Source organism: Sphaeramia orbicularis, chromosome 16 (assembly GCF_902148855.1).
Source record: "Sphaeramia orbicularis chromosome 16, fSphaOr1.1, whole genome shotgun sequence".
NCBI lineage: Eukaryota > Metazoa > Chordata > Actinopteri > Kurtiformes > Apogonidae > Sphaeramia > Sphaeramia orbicularis.
This window is the reverse complement of record NC_043972.1, coordinates 56,424,160-56,440,034: the sequence shown is the minus strand read 5'-3', so window position 1 is coordinate 56,440,034 and position 15,875 is coordinate 56,424,160. Positions and strand designations below refer to the sequence as shown.

At 42.6% G+C, this 15,875-nt stretch overlaps 3 protein-coding genes and 1 pseudogene across 3 annotated transcripts in view; 1 reads left to right on the top strand and 3 right to left on the bottom strand.

Annotated features, from left to right (window-relative positions):
- Positions 1-15,875, bottom strand: part of LOC115436284 (zinc finger protein 345-like) — a 589,760-nt gene that overhangs the window by 164,321 nt on the left and 409,564 nt on the right. The gene's annotated exons all lie outside the window — the stretch shown is intronic.
- The window catches only part of LOC115435837 (zinc finger protein 420-like), a 363,895-nt pseudogene that overhangs the window by 133,539 nt on the left and 214,481 nt on the right, over positions 1-15,875 (bottom strand).
- The window catches only part of LOC115435836 (uncharacterized), a 1,131,008-nt gene that overhangs the window by 1,006,938 nt on the left and 108,195 nt on the right, over positions 1-15,875 (top strand). The window lies entirely within an intron of this gene.
- Positions 1-15,875, bottom strand: part of LOC115436245 (NLR family CARD domain-containing protein 3-like) — a 42,237-nt gene that overhangs the window by 3,351 nt on the left and 23,011 nt on the right. Inside the window, exons 5-9 of the mRNA XM_030159041.1 lie at positions 15,584-15,653; positions 15,213-15,430; positions 13,350-15,137; positions 7,469-7,642; positions 102-272 (exon numbers count right to left, since the gene is read on the bottom strand). Of these exons, the coding sequence (XP_030014901.1) occupies positions 102-272; positions 7,469-7,642; positions 13,350-15,137; positions 15,213-15,430; positions 15,584-15,653 (2,421 nt within the window). The remainder of the gene's footprint in view (positions 1-101; positions 273-7,468; positions 7,643-13,349; positions 15,138-15,212; positions 15,431-15,583; positions 15,654-15,875) is intronic.

Sequence of the window (15,875 nt, the reverse complement as noted above, 5' to 3'; positions counted from 1 at the left end):
AACTTCAGTAAAGGATGTGGAATCAGCTGTGACAGAGTGTTCCTGTCAGCTCCACCTGTTCTATCACACATTATCTGTGTGTGCATCAGCTCAGTCCATACCTGACAGTGTCCAGTGTCCAGTGTGGATCCTCCACTAGAGCAGACAGCTCCTGTCCTGAGGCTCCTGGATGGTTGTAGCTCAGGTCTAGCAGTCTGAGATGGGACGGATTGGACTTTAGGGCTGAGACCAGAGAAGAACATCCTTCCTCTGTGATCAGACATCCTGACAGTCTGCAACACAAACATCACACATCATCTGAGCAGGAAAAGAAGCAGCGTCAGCTGTTGGACATGTCACAGGATGACAGGGGCTGTTACATGCTGAACAATCGTACATGGCGATGCTTTTAGTGTTTTAATGCTTGCTGTGCATTTTTTATTGTAAATTTTATATTGCATGGTGTGTGTGTGTGTGTGCATATATATTATATTCTGACTGCTCAGCTTGCAGTGATTTTATATTGACTAAGCAGAAGCCAATGTGGATTGGACTTTTTTATCCAGCACTTCTGTCTCCCCCTGTTCCCCTCCCCCTACACTACACTAACTATTGGTCCACAGCCAGCTGGGCTAGATAATTAGCGGAGGTGCACACCTGAAAGGTGTTTCACTCTCCTTCCACGGACTTCCTCTTCGGCTATAAAAGACACAGACTCGGCGACAAGAAGGAGTTCGAGGCTCTGCAGGACAGTGTTTCAAGACCAGCGTTCCAGTTTTCGGACGGTGTCGGGGTGAAAAGGACCTTAATGAGCCACAAATACGCTAAGTGAAGGAACGTATGAAACTGTTTGTGTTGGTGTATGTGGCTGTTATCTGTGTGAAACAGCTCGTAAGTAGATACTGTTCTTCCAGCTGCGGCGGAGCGTTCCTGGGGGAGGACGAGCCGGTGAGGAACAGCGTATCGGAGCTGCAGGAGGACACAAAGCAGACGCCGCGATAGTTTCCCTGACCCGGACTAGCCGCAATGGAGCGAGGCCGTGGCGCTGTGACCGGACCCACAAAGACAAGGCCTGAACAAAGACTCACCGTGTGACGCTACACGGACGCCGTCAACAGACTTGAGTATCTTGACTAGCGCTTAGCGCTGATTTCTTTGGATGTGGGACTCTGAGACATTTTTTGTGTTTTATTCGTTGCGGTCCCTTTTTAGATTGTTTTATGTTTTAACATATTTTAATCACTGATCAGTAGTGTTTTAACTGTTTTTATACATAGATTCCATTCTGTTATTTTATTACAAATAAATCATTGCTTTTATATAAACACCGCTTTCTTGTGTCTATGTTGGTGTGGCCCGGGGATCTGGCTTAAAGGGGTAACCTCCGTGTGACGAACACAGTTATTCTGTGGATGGATTTCAGCACAAATGGGATTTACCTGGACTCAGTCTCTATTTGACTGAGTCAGTTCAGGACAAGATCTGAACTGGACTAAGACTAGTCCAGTCCCTGTCCAACGTCTAGAAAGACCTGGGGCCTCATGTATAAAGACTTGCGTGGATTTCATACTGAAACCTGGCGTACGCTGAAATCCAGAAAAGTCTGTACGCACAAAAAAATCCAGGTGTATAAAACTGAGCGTATGCCCAAATCCAAGCACACTTCCTTTTTACATCTCAATCAGCGCGGAATTGAACGCATATGTTGGACTACCTGACTCCTCCCTCTCCACGCCTACATTTAAATATGCAAATTAGTATAAACAGGGTCTGCAGGTGGGATTCCCTCTGGAATTCCCATCTATGCATGATCAGATGATGACGTCAAGGTGGACACGAAGCGGAGGCCAAAAAAGGCGGAAGGAGAAAAGAGACGAATTTAGCCATTTTGAGGAAAGAGTCGCCGGTACTTTGAGTGACACTGGTCTCACAGGGCTGACTCGGATCACCCCCAAAGTGTATGTATGTGTGTGTGTGTATATATATATATATATATATATATATATATATATAGTATTTGAGTAACTCGCACATTAGTTCATTCTACAGGTCATATAATAGTCTGATCACATCAGTGGCGATTTCTCATAGACTGCAGTGGAAGCCCGGCTTCCCCTAAAATTATGAAAATTAAATGGTTAAATATGTACGGTTGTGTTGACATTTTATTGGCTACAAATGTGTTAGAACACGTTCATCTCAAAGATGAGTTCATTCAGAATCAGCTTTATCACAAATCAACGGACGCGATGTTGTTCACTTCTCCTCCATTCCCGTGTCTCTTGTTTTCTCCTCCATCTCTGCTCAGTGCATTTGTCCGTAGACGCCGGGCGTCTCTGAGCTTCAATGGGACTGAGTGGAACAGTTTTTTTCATTGCGTCAAAACTGGACGGTAATTGGATAAATGCCACGATGTTGTCCCGCCCCCGGACGTCTCTGAAGGTGAATGGAGCTGTGGGCGGAGCTTGGCCGGGCTGGACGCCAGAATCTCACGTGCTGATTGGAGGATCAGTCGAAAGGCTGAATCCCGTTTAACAGCTGTTTTCAGATCTACTCCTTCACTGACACAGTTCAGTTTAATACTGTCGCTCATTCTGCTGTGAAATCAAGAGAGAAACCACTACGATATTACTCGTTCATTTCTTGCACTGTAAATAAAACACACTCATTGTACTTCCTTGTTTCAATTTAACATAATTTCAGTGTTTTCTTGTTTCAGTTACATAATTTAATCATTTCTTGTTCAAGTTTAATATTGTTCTGTAGATAGTTAAATCAATCAAACTGTCGGCCAGGTCGGAGTGAAAGGAGCATCTCTAGTTTAAAAAGGCTGAAGTCTTACACCCACAACACACTGGGCCAAGGCAATCTAAGCAGCCTAGGTCTGCTGGACATTCAGAGGACACTGGTCCAGTCCCTGGAAAAGACGCCTACTTGGTACGATAAGGTCACTGACCATTTTCTTAAAAAGGAACGGAGGGCCGAATTTATGTTTAAATAGCTTGACAATTTTTTTAAAATTTATTTATTATTATTATTTTTTTTTTATGTAAGCCGACAATGAGCTTCCCCTGTCTGAAAGACGAGCAGCCGCCACTGGATCACAGCCAAACAAGATAAAGGTTCATGCATAGTCATGTCAGGATATCAAAGAGGAAATCATAGACTTTGACTCATGTTTAATCACTCAAACTATTATTTTCCAACATGAGGCAGAAGAAGGTCAGATGCAGTATCATCCTCCAGTCACAGAGGCTTCCTGTTGACTCCCCAGCGATAGCCAGTCCTCCAGTCCTACTGCCAGCTGCTGATGCCTGTCCGACTGGCATGGGTCCGTGTTGACCCAAGTCACAAGAGGACAGAGAGAGAACAATTGGCGGAGTCAATAAGTGACTGCACTGACTAATAAATGTTCTCACAGACATGAACACTACATTAAATGCATTTATCAACCAGTGAATTTTGGGTCCTTGTCTCTTCATATGTTTGTTGCTTAATGTCCTCCCAGGCAGGATTGGCATTGATGGGTACAAGGTTGGTCTGGTTAGTCCAGGTTCTGGTTGGTTCTGGTTCTGGTGGTGGATGTGCTGCTCTATCAGTGGGATGACATGTTGGTGTGTTCATTGTTCTTCTGTGTATCTCTGATGTGCCCATCAATCGGATGAATGACCTTTTTCACATTATTAACAGTTTTTCAGTGTCACCTCTAAGTGTCGCCAAAGGTTCCAAAGCACTAGAAATGTGCGTACGCCAGACATGGACTTGGCGTGGAGGACCACACATTTCTACGGTCATTTCACTCTTTATACATCTGAACGTGAGCGTGGAAAAGGGCGTACGCCAGGTTTTTGAGCGTACACACGCTTTATACATGAGGCCCATGATCTTTTATTGTTACTCAGACAAATTTATTTGGATGGAGATTGACTTTAACCAAATAAAGACACAAATGTACAGATATTGGTCCAAAAACATCAAGTGCATAAATGAACATCCTTCACCACCTCCAAATCAAAGGTTCAATGGTTCTTGGGTTCCAGTGTTTGAACAGACAAACCAGTTCCACTCCAGTCCAACCCTCAGACTGTAGACACTTTACTGTCCTTTGGATAATATCTGTAGATTTAGACTCATTTGGTTCAAATACATCTTCATACAGTTTAGTTCCTGTGTTTGTTTCATAGAAATAAAGGAACATGCATGTGTTTCATGTCACTGTGAGGGAGCTGTTGTGACGCCCCCCCCACTAATCAGGTGTATGCCATCCACCTCACACCCATTTAGTTTAATCATTTTGTATTTACCCTTACACCTATCTAGTTTAATTATTCAGTATTTGCATTTAACCCTTTAATTTTATCAACCTGAGTTACTGATGATCGCTTTTTGTGTTGACAGCTGTAGTCTCATGACGGTGGAGTGAGTGAACAGACTCAAAAACAGAATTATAAATTATATTATCTTCCTCTCCGTGTCAAACCAAATTCCTGAACAACCATGCTGATTGGTTGTTTAGCAGGTCAGTCCACGGACATCCTCTGCAAATGACATTTACGAAGACAGATGATCTTAAGGAATGAGCCTAATGGACTCGGTTTTGACACTAAGCTGACCTTTTGCCTCTCAACATCTGTGTCCCATCATTCTTGCTTATCCCGAGGTGAAGATGAACCCAGAAACGAACAAAGGACTGAATGACAAAAATCACTATATGTGCCATGTTAATAATGTATTACATTATGTGTTAATGTTGATTAACTCAGCACGTTAACTCTTTTATGCATGTAATACTTAAGCCATTTGCCTGACCAGTGGTTTCACATGTGTGTGTCCTGATCATGTTCACGGTGAATTATGTGAAAGTAAGAGTATCACTGCTTATAGCATGTCTGAATAATCATGCTATTATTTTACTGATACTTAAGTGAGGTTACAGGTGATGTATAAAGTTTAAGTGATCTTATTTCAGGATCTTATTTAAGGATGCAAAGTTTTCTTACAAGGCTGCCCACAGTCCTCTCCCCCTCTGTCTTCCCAAGAGGGAAGAGAAACGTGATACTTTTGAATATTCACGAGGAGGTGTTTTCCCGCCGAAAACAGACAAAGAAGGCAACACCCCAAGGCATCGATGACTCATCTATATGCACGAGGAAGGCGTGTCCAGCTGGTTTTTGGACAGAACTATAAAAGTGAATGAAACCAACTTTTCTAAAGAGTCTTTACCATCTCCAGGGCTCTCACCTACGCAAAGAGAAGAGTCTTTTCCAGAGCTTTCTCCACCTCTTCCGAGCTCTCACCTACATAGAGAGTCCTGTCCATCTTCTGGGCTCTCACCTAAGAGCAGAGAGCTTTCTCCAAGGAGTCTTGACCATCTCCTTGGCTCTCAGAGCTGTTCTATCCTCTAAGCTCTCCAAAGAGCTTTATCATCTTCGCTGTTCTCCACTTCTCCTGGCGAGCTTTCCAGAACCAGCCGCCAGAGCCAGCTGTGAACCTCCTCCAGCCAGCAGAACTTCAGACCTCCAGACCTTCAGGCCTCCAGCGCAAGCACGTCGCTTCACAGCCGGTTCCTGCTTCGAACTACGTCAGAAGACTTCATCCATCCGCCATCAAGGCCGTGCCAGTTGCTGCATCCGCACCGCAACAACTTGTAAGAAAACTTGCTCCTGATTTATCTGAGTTGGTGTTATTCCAAGTTAAGTAGGTTTACCTCAACGTAACCTCACTAACATTATAGTATCTTGAATATAGCTATCTGCCAACTTAATCTACATATTCTCCTGTCCATAATCTCCTGCTTCTTTTATCGTATTTGTCTTTTGTCTCTATGTTATGTGTGTGTCTTAGTTTAGTTAATAAATTATTTATATGTATATAAATCCATTGTTTCAGTTGTGCTTTGTGTACTATTTATTCACACATGGGTTCACTGTGCAGTCCACGAACTATCACCTTTGCAAGACCTCTAAATTATTGTTTTGGGTTGATTTAAGTTTAAGCTTAGTTATAAATCTATAATTAAATTAATCAATAAATCAACACTCAATTAATAAATAATTTGGTATCCTATTCTTGCTACACAGCTAAAATGATAACTATTTAGTTTGTCCTCACTTAAAGTTTGCTCATTTCATTTTGTTTTCTCTTTTTCCTTTTGAGGTCAGCGGATGGGGCACTCACATGGAAGCGCACCCATGTGAGTGCAGGCCAGGTGTAGAAGATCTGCCTGATCAGTCCAGATCATGCAGCCACCAGAGTATTGATGAAAAATGATAAGAAATAAAAACGTAATTGGAAAAGAGCCCAAGAAGTAAACATGTGAAGTTGTTTCCCAGCATAGGAGTCTAATGTTTGATGCACCATGAAGTCTGGGGAAGAACATGGGACCAGTATTCCCATGTCAGGCATGGTGGTCTAATTGGGTGTAAGGGGAGAAAAAACGACCCAAACCTGTCAAGAGGAATGAAAAGTGTTAATTGGTATTGGGCCAAGATAATGAGTCAGACTCCCAGGGTGCTGTTGGGGGCCTGGCTTGGGAAATATATATAAAAAAACATAACTCAGGACACCAGACACGGTTGTTTTTAAATATTGCTAATTAATAGAAACAAATGCTGGGAAAAAGGGATTTTGAGAGGAGGGGCCCGGGTTTGCGGGAAATCACGCCCCAAGCCCCAAAACAAGGTATAAATGATAGGGGATTTTCGGCTACCCTTTTGACCATTCCCGGGTGTGTCTCCGTGAGTTTCACCTTGCTTCTGCAAATAAACACATGTACGGCTCTGAAGACAGACTGGCTCAGCTCATCAATTTCTCTGAAGAAGTTCTTTCCTGATCACCACTTAAGACAGAGTTTTGCAGTTCAGATTAGGTGGGGAAAAAGGCGCAGACCAACAACCAAGTCTCGTCAGTATCACCAGGTGCAGACGATAGGCCCGATCAGACCAGACCATGCAGCCCAAAGGGAGGGGAGGTTTAGCAGGGGAAGGAAATAATTAAATGTATCACAAGGGGTGCATTTTTTAGAGATAATACGTTATTTGGAATACAAAGGTTGACATTCAGGTTTATTTTTGTAGATGGGTGTAAGTGAGGTGAATGTTTATTTCAAACTTAAAAGCTACACTGAGTTCACCTGTGGTGGGGAGGTTAGTGGTGTGAGCCAGACCTATTTAAAGGGGTCTGGAGACTTGTAAACTGTTCTTCATTTTTCCTGGTGTCTGTGGAGGGGGAACGTGTTGTCTGTTTGGTGGGGGTTTTTTGTGTGTTTTGTTTTTTTTTGGGTGTGTCAAAAATAAAAGTGAAGTATTTTTCCAACTCCTCGCAGCTTTTATTTGACTCAGGTGCTACGGCTATCCTGGCTAAAGTAAGGAGACCAGCAAATTCTTACACAGACACTGAACAGCTGGTCTGAAAACCAGGTCAGACTGATCCACTACATGTACATCATGGTTTTAATCATCATCGTTCACACTGGTTGAACAATCCAAACCTGAGAGTCTCCAGTTTACAGTCTGGACTCCTTAGTCCATCTGACAGGATCTTCAGTCCTGAATCCTTCAGGTCCATGTTGTCGAGGTCCACATGAGTCAGACTAGAATACTGGGATCTGAGAACTGAGGACAGACCTTCACAGCTTCTCTCTGACAGGTTACAGATACTCAACCTGGAGGACACAGATGATATTTGGATTACAATCAGGTCAGGTCTGGACTGAAGGACCATCACAGTCCAAATAGATCTCAGTTTGTTCTACAGCTCAGATCCAAATAAAGTTGCACAATTTAATGAAAAAAAAAAACAAAAAAACAAAAACAAATATATATATATATATATATATAAAAATTTATTTATTGAAATTTGGGTCTGTTTGCTTGTTTATCAAATCAAATGCACAGATGAGTCATTTAACAATGTTAAATCAAACCTAAAAACTGAAACTAGTGTAAAAATTCCAAAACTTACAAGTAGAAACACCATAATGTTTTCATTTTTCATGTTGTCCACAGTATCTCCATCTGCTCAGTGTCACTAAATCCAAATCATCACCGTAGAACAGAGGTGGGGTTGAACTTCTATTCTCTAATTTTCCATCTGGATCACCATAAATCCACCTAAATCCTGACCTTTAAGTTATCATCTTTTTCCATTTTATAATTACACAGGTTGATTTAGTGATTACACTTGTGTTTGACTTGATTGTGCAGCTCTAGATCTAATACACCTGCATTTAAACAAGTACAACATGATTTAATAAAACTCACTCAGGACCAAAAGATCAGAAATAACTGAATTCAGATTCTAACTTTATCTGACCTGAGAGTCTCCAGTTTACAGTCTGGACTCCTTAGTCCATCTGACAGGATCTTCTGTCCTGAATCCTTCAGGTCCATGTTGTTGAGCTCCAGATGTGTCAGACTACAGGACTGGGATCTGAGAACTGAGGACAGACCTTCACAGCTTCTCTCTGACAGGTTACAGATACTCAACCTGGAGGACACAGATGATGATACGATCAGGTCAGGTCTGGACTGAAGGACCATCACAGTCCACATAGATCTCAGCTCAGGGAGGAACACGATGCTGCTGAGAGGAGGAGTGGTTGGTTAGGTTCCACTACTAGCCTCTATATTTGATTATTTGTCTACTCTTTGTTCATCTCATCATATGTCTGGTAGGGCTGCAACGACTAGTCGACTAATAATCGACAGCAAAATCAGTCAACGACTAATTTAGTAGTTGGAAAGAGTGTTAATTTTGCCATCTGACAATAACCATTGAAATGGTTTTATAATTTATTTTTGTGTTTTATTTGCAGGTAGGATTTGGGGTCATCTACAGACTGGGGGATGTCAACAGATGACCTGTCAACAGATGTCAACAGATGATGTCATCGTGTGTATCCAATCCCAGGATAAACCATGTTTGACCGTAGCCAGTTGAAGTAGCTCAGAGTGAGACATCTGCCTTTTCCCAGATCTTTGATGCACTGACAGCACATGCACACTAATGATCTGGAACAGAAGGAGAAGCGGTAGACGCTCACTGAAGCCAGGCTACGACAAACAAACGGTCCAGAGTTTGGGAACATTTCATATGTGACACAACCAAGAAAACTGTCACATGTCAGATCTGTATCTGAGCCTGGTGGACCACGGGACCACTTCAACTATGAATGAACATTTACAGAGGAAACACGTTTATAAGATTTAGACCAACCTTGTAGATAGTTAGCTCCCATGCTACTAGTGAGTCTGGTACTGTATGTGTGTGTGTGAAGGATCATGACAGTTTAAAGAGAAATGTTGTCATTTTGTCTGACAGTTTCATCATACATTTAATGCAGCATTAAGATGAGTATGGGAGCCAAGGATGACTTTTTGCAGAAAAAGCAGACGTGTACTCCTCAACACACTACTGCTCTGACCGAGTCAATTCTAAACATGAAACATGAAATGTATTGGATCGACCCTGCAGTAACTGTTCTGTTAATGTTACTGTTGGAAAATTCAGCTGTTACTAGTGATTGTGAGATGAAGCCTCATGAGGCATCGAACCACTTGAGCCAATTGGTTCGAGAAAGGGTTCATTTCTCGAGGCTTCATGTGCACACAAAACCACCTACTGTCAATGTGTAGAATCACAGGCAGCTGGACCTGAACCACAGAACGTGTGATCCATTGAATTTTCGGGTCTGTTATGGCTCTGTGGAATGACTATGAAAAACAAAATATGTATGACCAAATAATTTCTCTACAAAAATTATCACATATGTGTATAATAAGATATTTTTGAATGTATTCTGTGTGTGTAAATTTACTCCAAATGGTAGAATCATATGTGGGAGGTTGTATAATGTTTTTTTTTGTTTGTTTTTTGCCACTTTAGGAAAATGTCATGGACTTAAACAGGCAGAAGACAGTGAAAGTACTTGTGGAACTAGGAAGAGGACATTGAACATGTTTGTGTAACTTGGACAATGATGTACAGGACAGGGGAGATTTTATTCATTTTTATTCAGAAATATCAGTTTCTCAACAGTTTTTAGTTTGAAGTAATTTGTTTTCCTTGTCTCTTTTTTTTTGGACACAACCTCTCCAGCCTTTGAAAACACCCTTTCACATGGTACAGAAGATGCACAAATACACAAGAACAAGATTATATAAACTGGGGTACAGTAATTTTTTTGTCTTTCCCAGTACTCCATATAAGCAAATCTTATGTGTCTGAAATAATGTTAGATTTAGTTGACCTTATTAGGAGTTATCAATTTAAAATGTTCCCACACAGGGGAAATCCTCCTCTTCTTCACTGGCTCCATCCTCTTACTCATCCTTCTCTTCTCACTCTCCTAAATCTTCAAATGATCTCTCTCTCTAAACTCTTCAAACTATCTCCAAACTATATAAACGCTATCCAAACTCTAGCATCCAAACTCTGTTCAAACTCTGCACTGAACGGAACTCTCAATCAAAAACTCACATTTTAAGTGGAGTGGCTGGAATAGCATTCAGTGAAGGGCCAATAACTTCCTCCCATTCATCTGCAGGGCCACCTTTTCTCTTCAAAGCAGTGGTGGCTGCTCGTCTTTCAGACAGGGGAAGCTCATTGTCGGCTTACATTTAAAAGAAAAAAAAAAAAAAAAAAAAAAAAAACAAAAGTCAAGTTATTTAAACAAAAATTCGTCCCTCCGTTCCTTTTTAAGAAAATGCTCAGTGACTTTATCGTACCAAGTAAGTGTCTTTTCCAGGGACTGGACCAGTGTCCTCTGCATGTCCAGCAGAGCTAGGCTGCTTAGATTGCCTTGGCCCATTGTGTTGTGGGTGTAAGACTTCAGCCTTTTTAAACTACAGATGCTCCTTTCACTCCGACCAAGCCGACAGTTTGATTAATTTAACTATCTACAAAACGATACTAAATTCAAACAAGAAGTGATTAAATTATGAAACTGAAACAAGAAAATGCTGAAATTATGTTAAATTGAAACAAGGAAGTACAATGAGTGTGTTTTATTTACAGTGCAAGAAATGAACGAGTAATTTCGTAGTGGTTTCTCTGATTTCACAGCAGAATGTGTGACGGTATTAAACTGAACGGTGTCAGTGAAGGAGTAGATCTGAAAACAGCTGTCAATCAAACGGGATTCAGCCTTTCGACTGATCCTCCAATCAGCACGTGGGATTCTGGCATCCAGCCTGGCCGAGCTCCGCCCACAGCTCCATTCACCCCCAGAGATGCCCGGCGTCCGGGAGCGGGACAACATTGTGGCATTTATCCAATTACTGTCCAGTTTTGAGGCAATGAAAAAAACTGTTCCATTCAGTCCCATTGAAGCCCAGAGACGCCCGGCGTCTACGGACAAATGCACTGAGCAGAGATGTATGAGAAAACAGCGCAACGGGAATGTATGAGAAGTGAACAACATGGAGTCCGTTGATTTGTGATAAAACTGATTCTGAACAAACTCATCTGTGAGATGAACGTGTTCTAACACATTTGTAGTCAACGAAATGTCAACACAACCGAACATATTTAACCATTTAATTTTCGTAATTTTAGGGGAAGCCGGGCTTCCACTGCAGTCTATGAGAAATCGCCACTGCTTCAAAGGGCCCCCAGGGTGCTTCCCCTTCTTCTCTTTACTACTCTTGGGTGTTTTGCCTTTAGGATGACTTGGCAAATTTACAGTGAAAATGTGTTACCCTTCTCTGGAAAAAGAAATCTGGTACCTGCTGAACTGAAGAAAAGGGAGGGTCCCAGATGGGTAATCTAGGATCAAATGTTCTCCAGTGAAAGCCCTGAGTGCATATCTTTGAAATAAGACTAGGCAATAAAGAAATCAGCAAAAATGTATGATTTTACCCATTTTTCAGTGTCAAATGCCCTTGACCTTGTCTAAAATCATGTGACCTTGACCTTTACATGATTTGAGACCTTCATGAACAACAGCAGCATCCCCCAAAACCTCTAATATGACATTTGCGACAAATGTATGACTTTCCAATGAAAAATGGGTTTTCTGCACTCGGCTGACGGGCACCCTAAAGATGGCGGGGGGGGGTTCTAAAACTCTATGAATTGCGCCAAAATTTTTTTGGAAGCTTCTAATATAAAAGAGATTAACTGGTCAAATTAAGAGCTTGATCAGAAAAGAAGTCCAAAAAATGGGACACCCTATTACTCCTGTGGGTGGGGCCGAGGTTCTCCTATCTCTTGTATTGGAGGGGGTCTATTGCACATGCTCCATTTATAACAAGAGTCTATTATGATAAAGGCAGAGCCTTGGGTGCAGATTTTTGCCCCAAACAGGAAACACATCAGTTGAATGTTCACTAAACGACAGAAAACATGTTTAAACTCCACTTGAATGCAGATTATACACAGTACTCACGGCCTGTATCATGTATTACTCGTTTATTTAAATATTCATGGTTTTTTTTTATTATTTTAGGTGATTCCTATTGTCTTCTTCTTCATGTGAGACAGGTGGGGTGGCGCCCTAGCGCCCTCTATTGATGAGCTGCCACTGCTTGTGATTGACTTGATTGTGCAGCTCTAGATCTAATACACCTTCATTTAAACAAGTGCAACATGATTTAATAAAACTCAGTCAGGACCAAAAGATCAGAAAGAACTGAATTCAGATTCTAACTTTATCTGACCTGAGAGTCTCCAGTTTACAGTCTGGACTCCTTAGTCCATCTGACAGGATCTTCACTCCTGAATCCTCCAGGTCGTTGGTACTGAGATCCAGATATCTCAGATTAGAAGACTGGGATCTGAGAACTGAGGACAGACCTGCAAAGCCTCTTTCTGATAGGCCATAGACAGTCAGTCTGCAGAAACAAAACAGACTGGTTTGTTTTATCAAAAACATCTGCAGAATAAACTGCTCTTCACTAAACTCCACTTCATTTCCGTTCCAATAGTTCTACAGATAATCACTAGTTTTGGTCAAATATCAGGTTATAAAGTCAGTGTATCACAGAGCTACTATTTCCTGTTAACACTCAGACAAACCGTGTGGACCTTCACTGCTGTTCATTTATGATTATGGTTATGACCCCTTTATTTATCTGGGGGTCTCAGTAACACTTACATTTACAGATTTATTTACAGAGAATCTACAACCAGCACTGAAGACCAAACAGGATCTAAATCCATGGTCCACCATAAACTAACTCACATGTTTGATGGACTAGATCAGATGTGTTCCTACTGTCATACACATGAAGTGGATTGGATGTGAATACCATTAAGTTATGATGTTGATTAATATGATCAGTGTCGTGGTTTGATAAGGAATGAATAAGGTATAAAAATGTCCTAAACCAGACTCTAAATTCAATAAACTCCACTCTGTCTGGACTCACACAGCTTTGTTGGAGGCTTTGACGACTGGCAGCAAATTCAGAAGAGCCTTCTCTGAACCAGAGTATTTGTTCAGGTCAAACTCATCCAGATCTTTATCTGATGACAGTAACATGAAGACCAGAGCTGACCACTGAGCAGGAGACAGAACATCTGGGTTGAAACCTCCACCTCTCAGGTATCGTTGGATTTCATCCACCAGAGATCGATCCTCCAGTTCATTCAGACAGTGGAACAGGTTGATGCTTTTCTCTACAGACAGTTTATCATTGATCATCTTCTTGATGTACTCAGCTGTCTTCTTCTTGGTCTCTGAGCTACTTCCTGTCTGTTTCATCAGACCTTGTAGGAGTCTGTGATTGGTCTGCAGTGATAGACCCAGGAGGAAGCGCAGGAACAGGTCCAGGTGTCCATTTGGACTCTGTAAGGCCTGGTCCACAGCGGTCTGGTAGAACTGAGTCTGTGCAGATCCAGACCTCTGGGATGTGGTTTGTTCTTCTGACAGAAGATTGACTCCAGTGTTGATGAAGGTCTGATGGACATGAAGAGCAGCCAGAAACTCCTGGACACTCAGATGGATGAAGCAGAACCTCTGGTCCTGGTACAGTCCTCTCTCCTCTTTGAAGACCTCTGTGAACACTCCTGAGTACACTGAGGCTGAGCTGATATCGATGCCACACTCTGTCAGGTCTGATTCATAGAAGATCAGGTTTCCGTTCTTCAGCTGCTCAAAGGCCAGTTTTCCCAGAGACTCAATCATCTTCCTGGTCTCTGGACTCCAGGGTGAATCTGTTTCAGATCTTCCATCATACTTGACGTTTTTGACTTTTACCTGAACCACCAGGAAGTGGATGTACATCTCAGTCAGGGTCTTGGGCAGTTGTCTTCTGTCTGTGGTCTTCAACACGTCCTCCAGAACTGTAGCAGTGATCCAGCAGAAGACTGGGATGTGACACATGATGTGGACGCTTCGTGACGTCTTGATGTGGGAGATGATTGTGTTGGTCTGTTCTTCATCTGTGAACCTCTTCCTGAAGTACTCCTCCTTCTGTGGGTCAGTGAACCCTCTGACCTCTGTCACCAAGTCAACACACTGAGCAGGGATCTGATTGGCTGCTGCAGGTCGTGTGGTTATCCAGAAGCGAGCAGAGGGAAGCAGGTTCCTCCTGATGAGGTTCATCAGCAGCACATCTACTGAGGTGGACTCTGTAACATCAGTCAGGATCTGAGTGTTGTTGAAGTCCAGAGGAGGTCGACACTCATCCAGACCGTCTAAGATGAACACCACCTGGAGGTCTTCAAAGATCCAGATTCCTGCTTCTTTGGTTTCAGTGAAGAAGTGATGAACCAGTTCCACCAAGCTGAACTTCTTCTGCTTCAGCACATTCAGCTCTCTGAAGGTGAATGGAAATATGAAGTGGATGTCCTGGTTGGCTTTGTCTTCAGCCCAGTCCAGACTGAACTTCTGTGTTAAGACTGTTTTCCCGATGCCGGCCACGCCCTTTGTCAGCACTGTTCTGATTGGTTGATCTCTGTCAGGTGGTGTTTTAAAGATGTCTTCACATTTGATGGTTGTTGGTGGTCTGTGTGGGTTCCTGGATGCTGTTTCAATCTGTCTGACCTCATGGTCCTGGTTGACCTCTGTAGCCCCTCCCTCTGTGATGTAGAGCTCTGTGTAGATCTGGTTCAGGAGGGTTTGGGGGTTTCCTGCTTTAGCGATGCCCTCAAACACACACTCAAACTTCTGCTGCAGGTTACGTTTCAGTTTCCGATGCTGAACTCCAGACTGACTTCCTGAATGCAGACCCAGATAAAACCATCAGTCTCACAGTAAATTCAAGTATTTTCATTTGTTCAATCTGTACAGAATGGTCTTACTGCGGTGCAGACGCTCAGCCAGCTCCTCCTGCTTCATCCTCCTCAGGAAGTTCAGTGTGATCTTCAGAAAAGCCTCTGACCTCCTCCTCTGCTCTTCATCCTCATCACTCAGACTCTCTAAGCATTCTGGGTAATCTGGACTCAGAACCTGGTGGAACTTCTTCAGTTCGTTCTTGACAAACGTGCAGATGTTCTCCTCCAGCAGCTGGAACACAAAACATTATGAAAGACACAAAGTCCACCCATGGACCAAAGCTCTGGTCCATGTTGGACACAGTGACGTCCACTGGTCTGAAACCAGCAGCAGGAGATGATTGGACAGAACAGATGGACCAGTAGATGTTGGACATGTACACACCTTAAATATGGAGTCCAGCTGAGTCTGATCCTGTAGACCAGTGGGAACCTCTGAGCTCTGCTGCTCCACTCTGTGGACCAAACATCAACAATGAGCTCACATTATGTCTGTCCACACTGACACCAACGGGTGGACACACCTGGACGTCAACATGAGTCACATGACCCCCTGTAGTGGGAAAGGTGTCCTGGTCCTGCTGATCCCACTGACAGTCAACATGTGAGTCTGTTTGGAGCTTCACACTCGCTGGGTTTAGTTGACCTCATCAACATTTGGATTAAACCAACAGGTC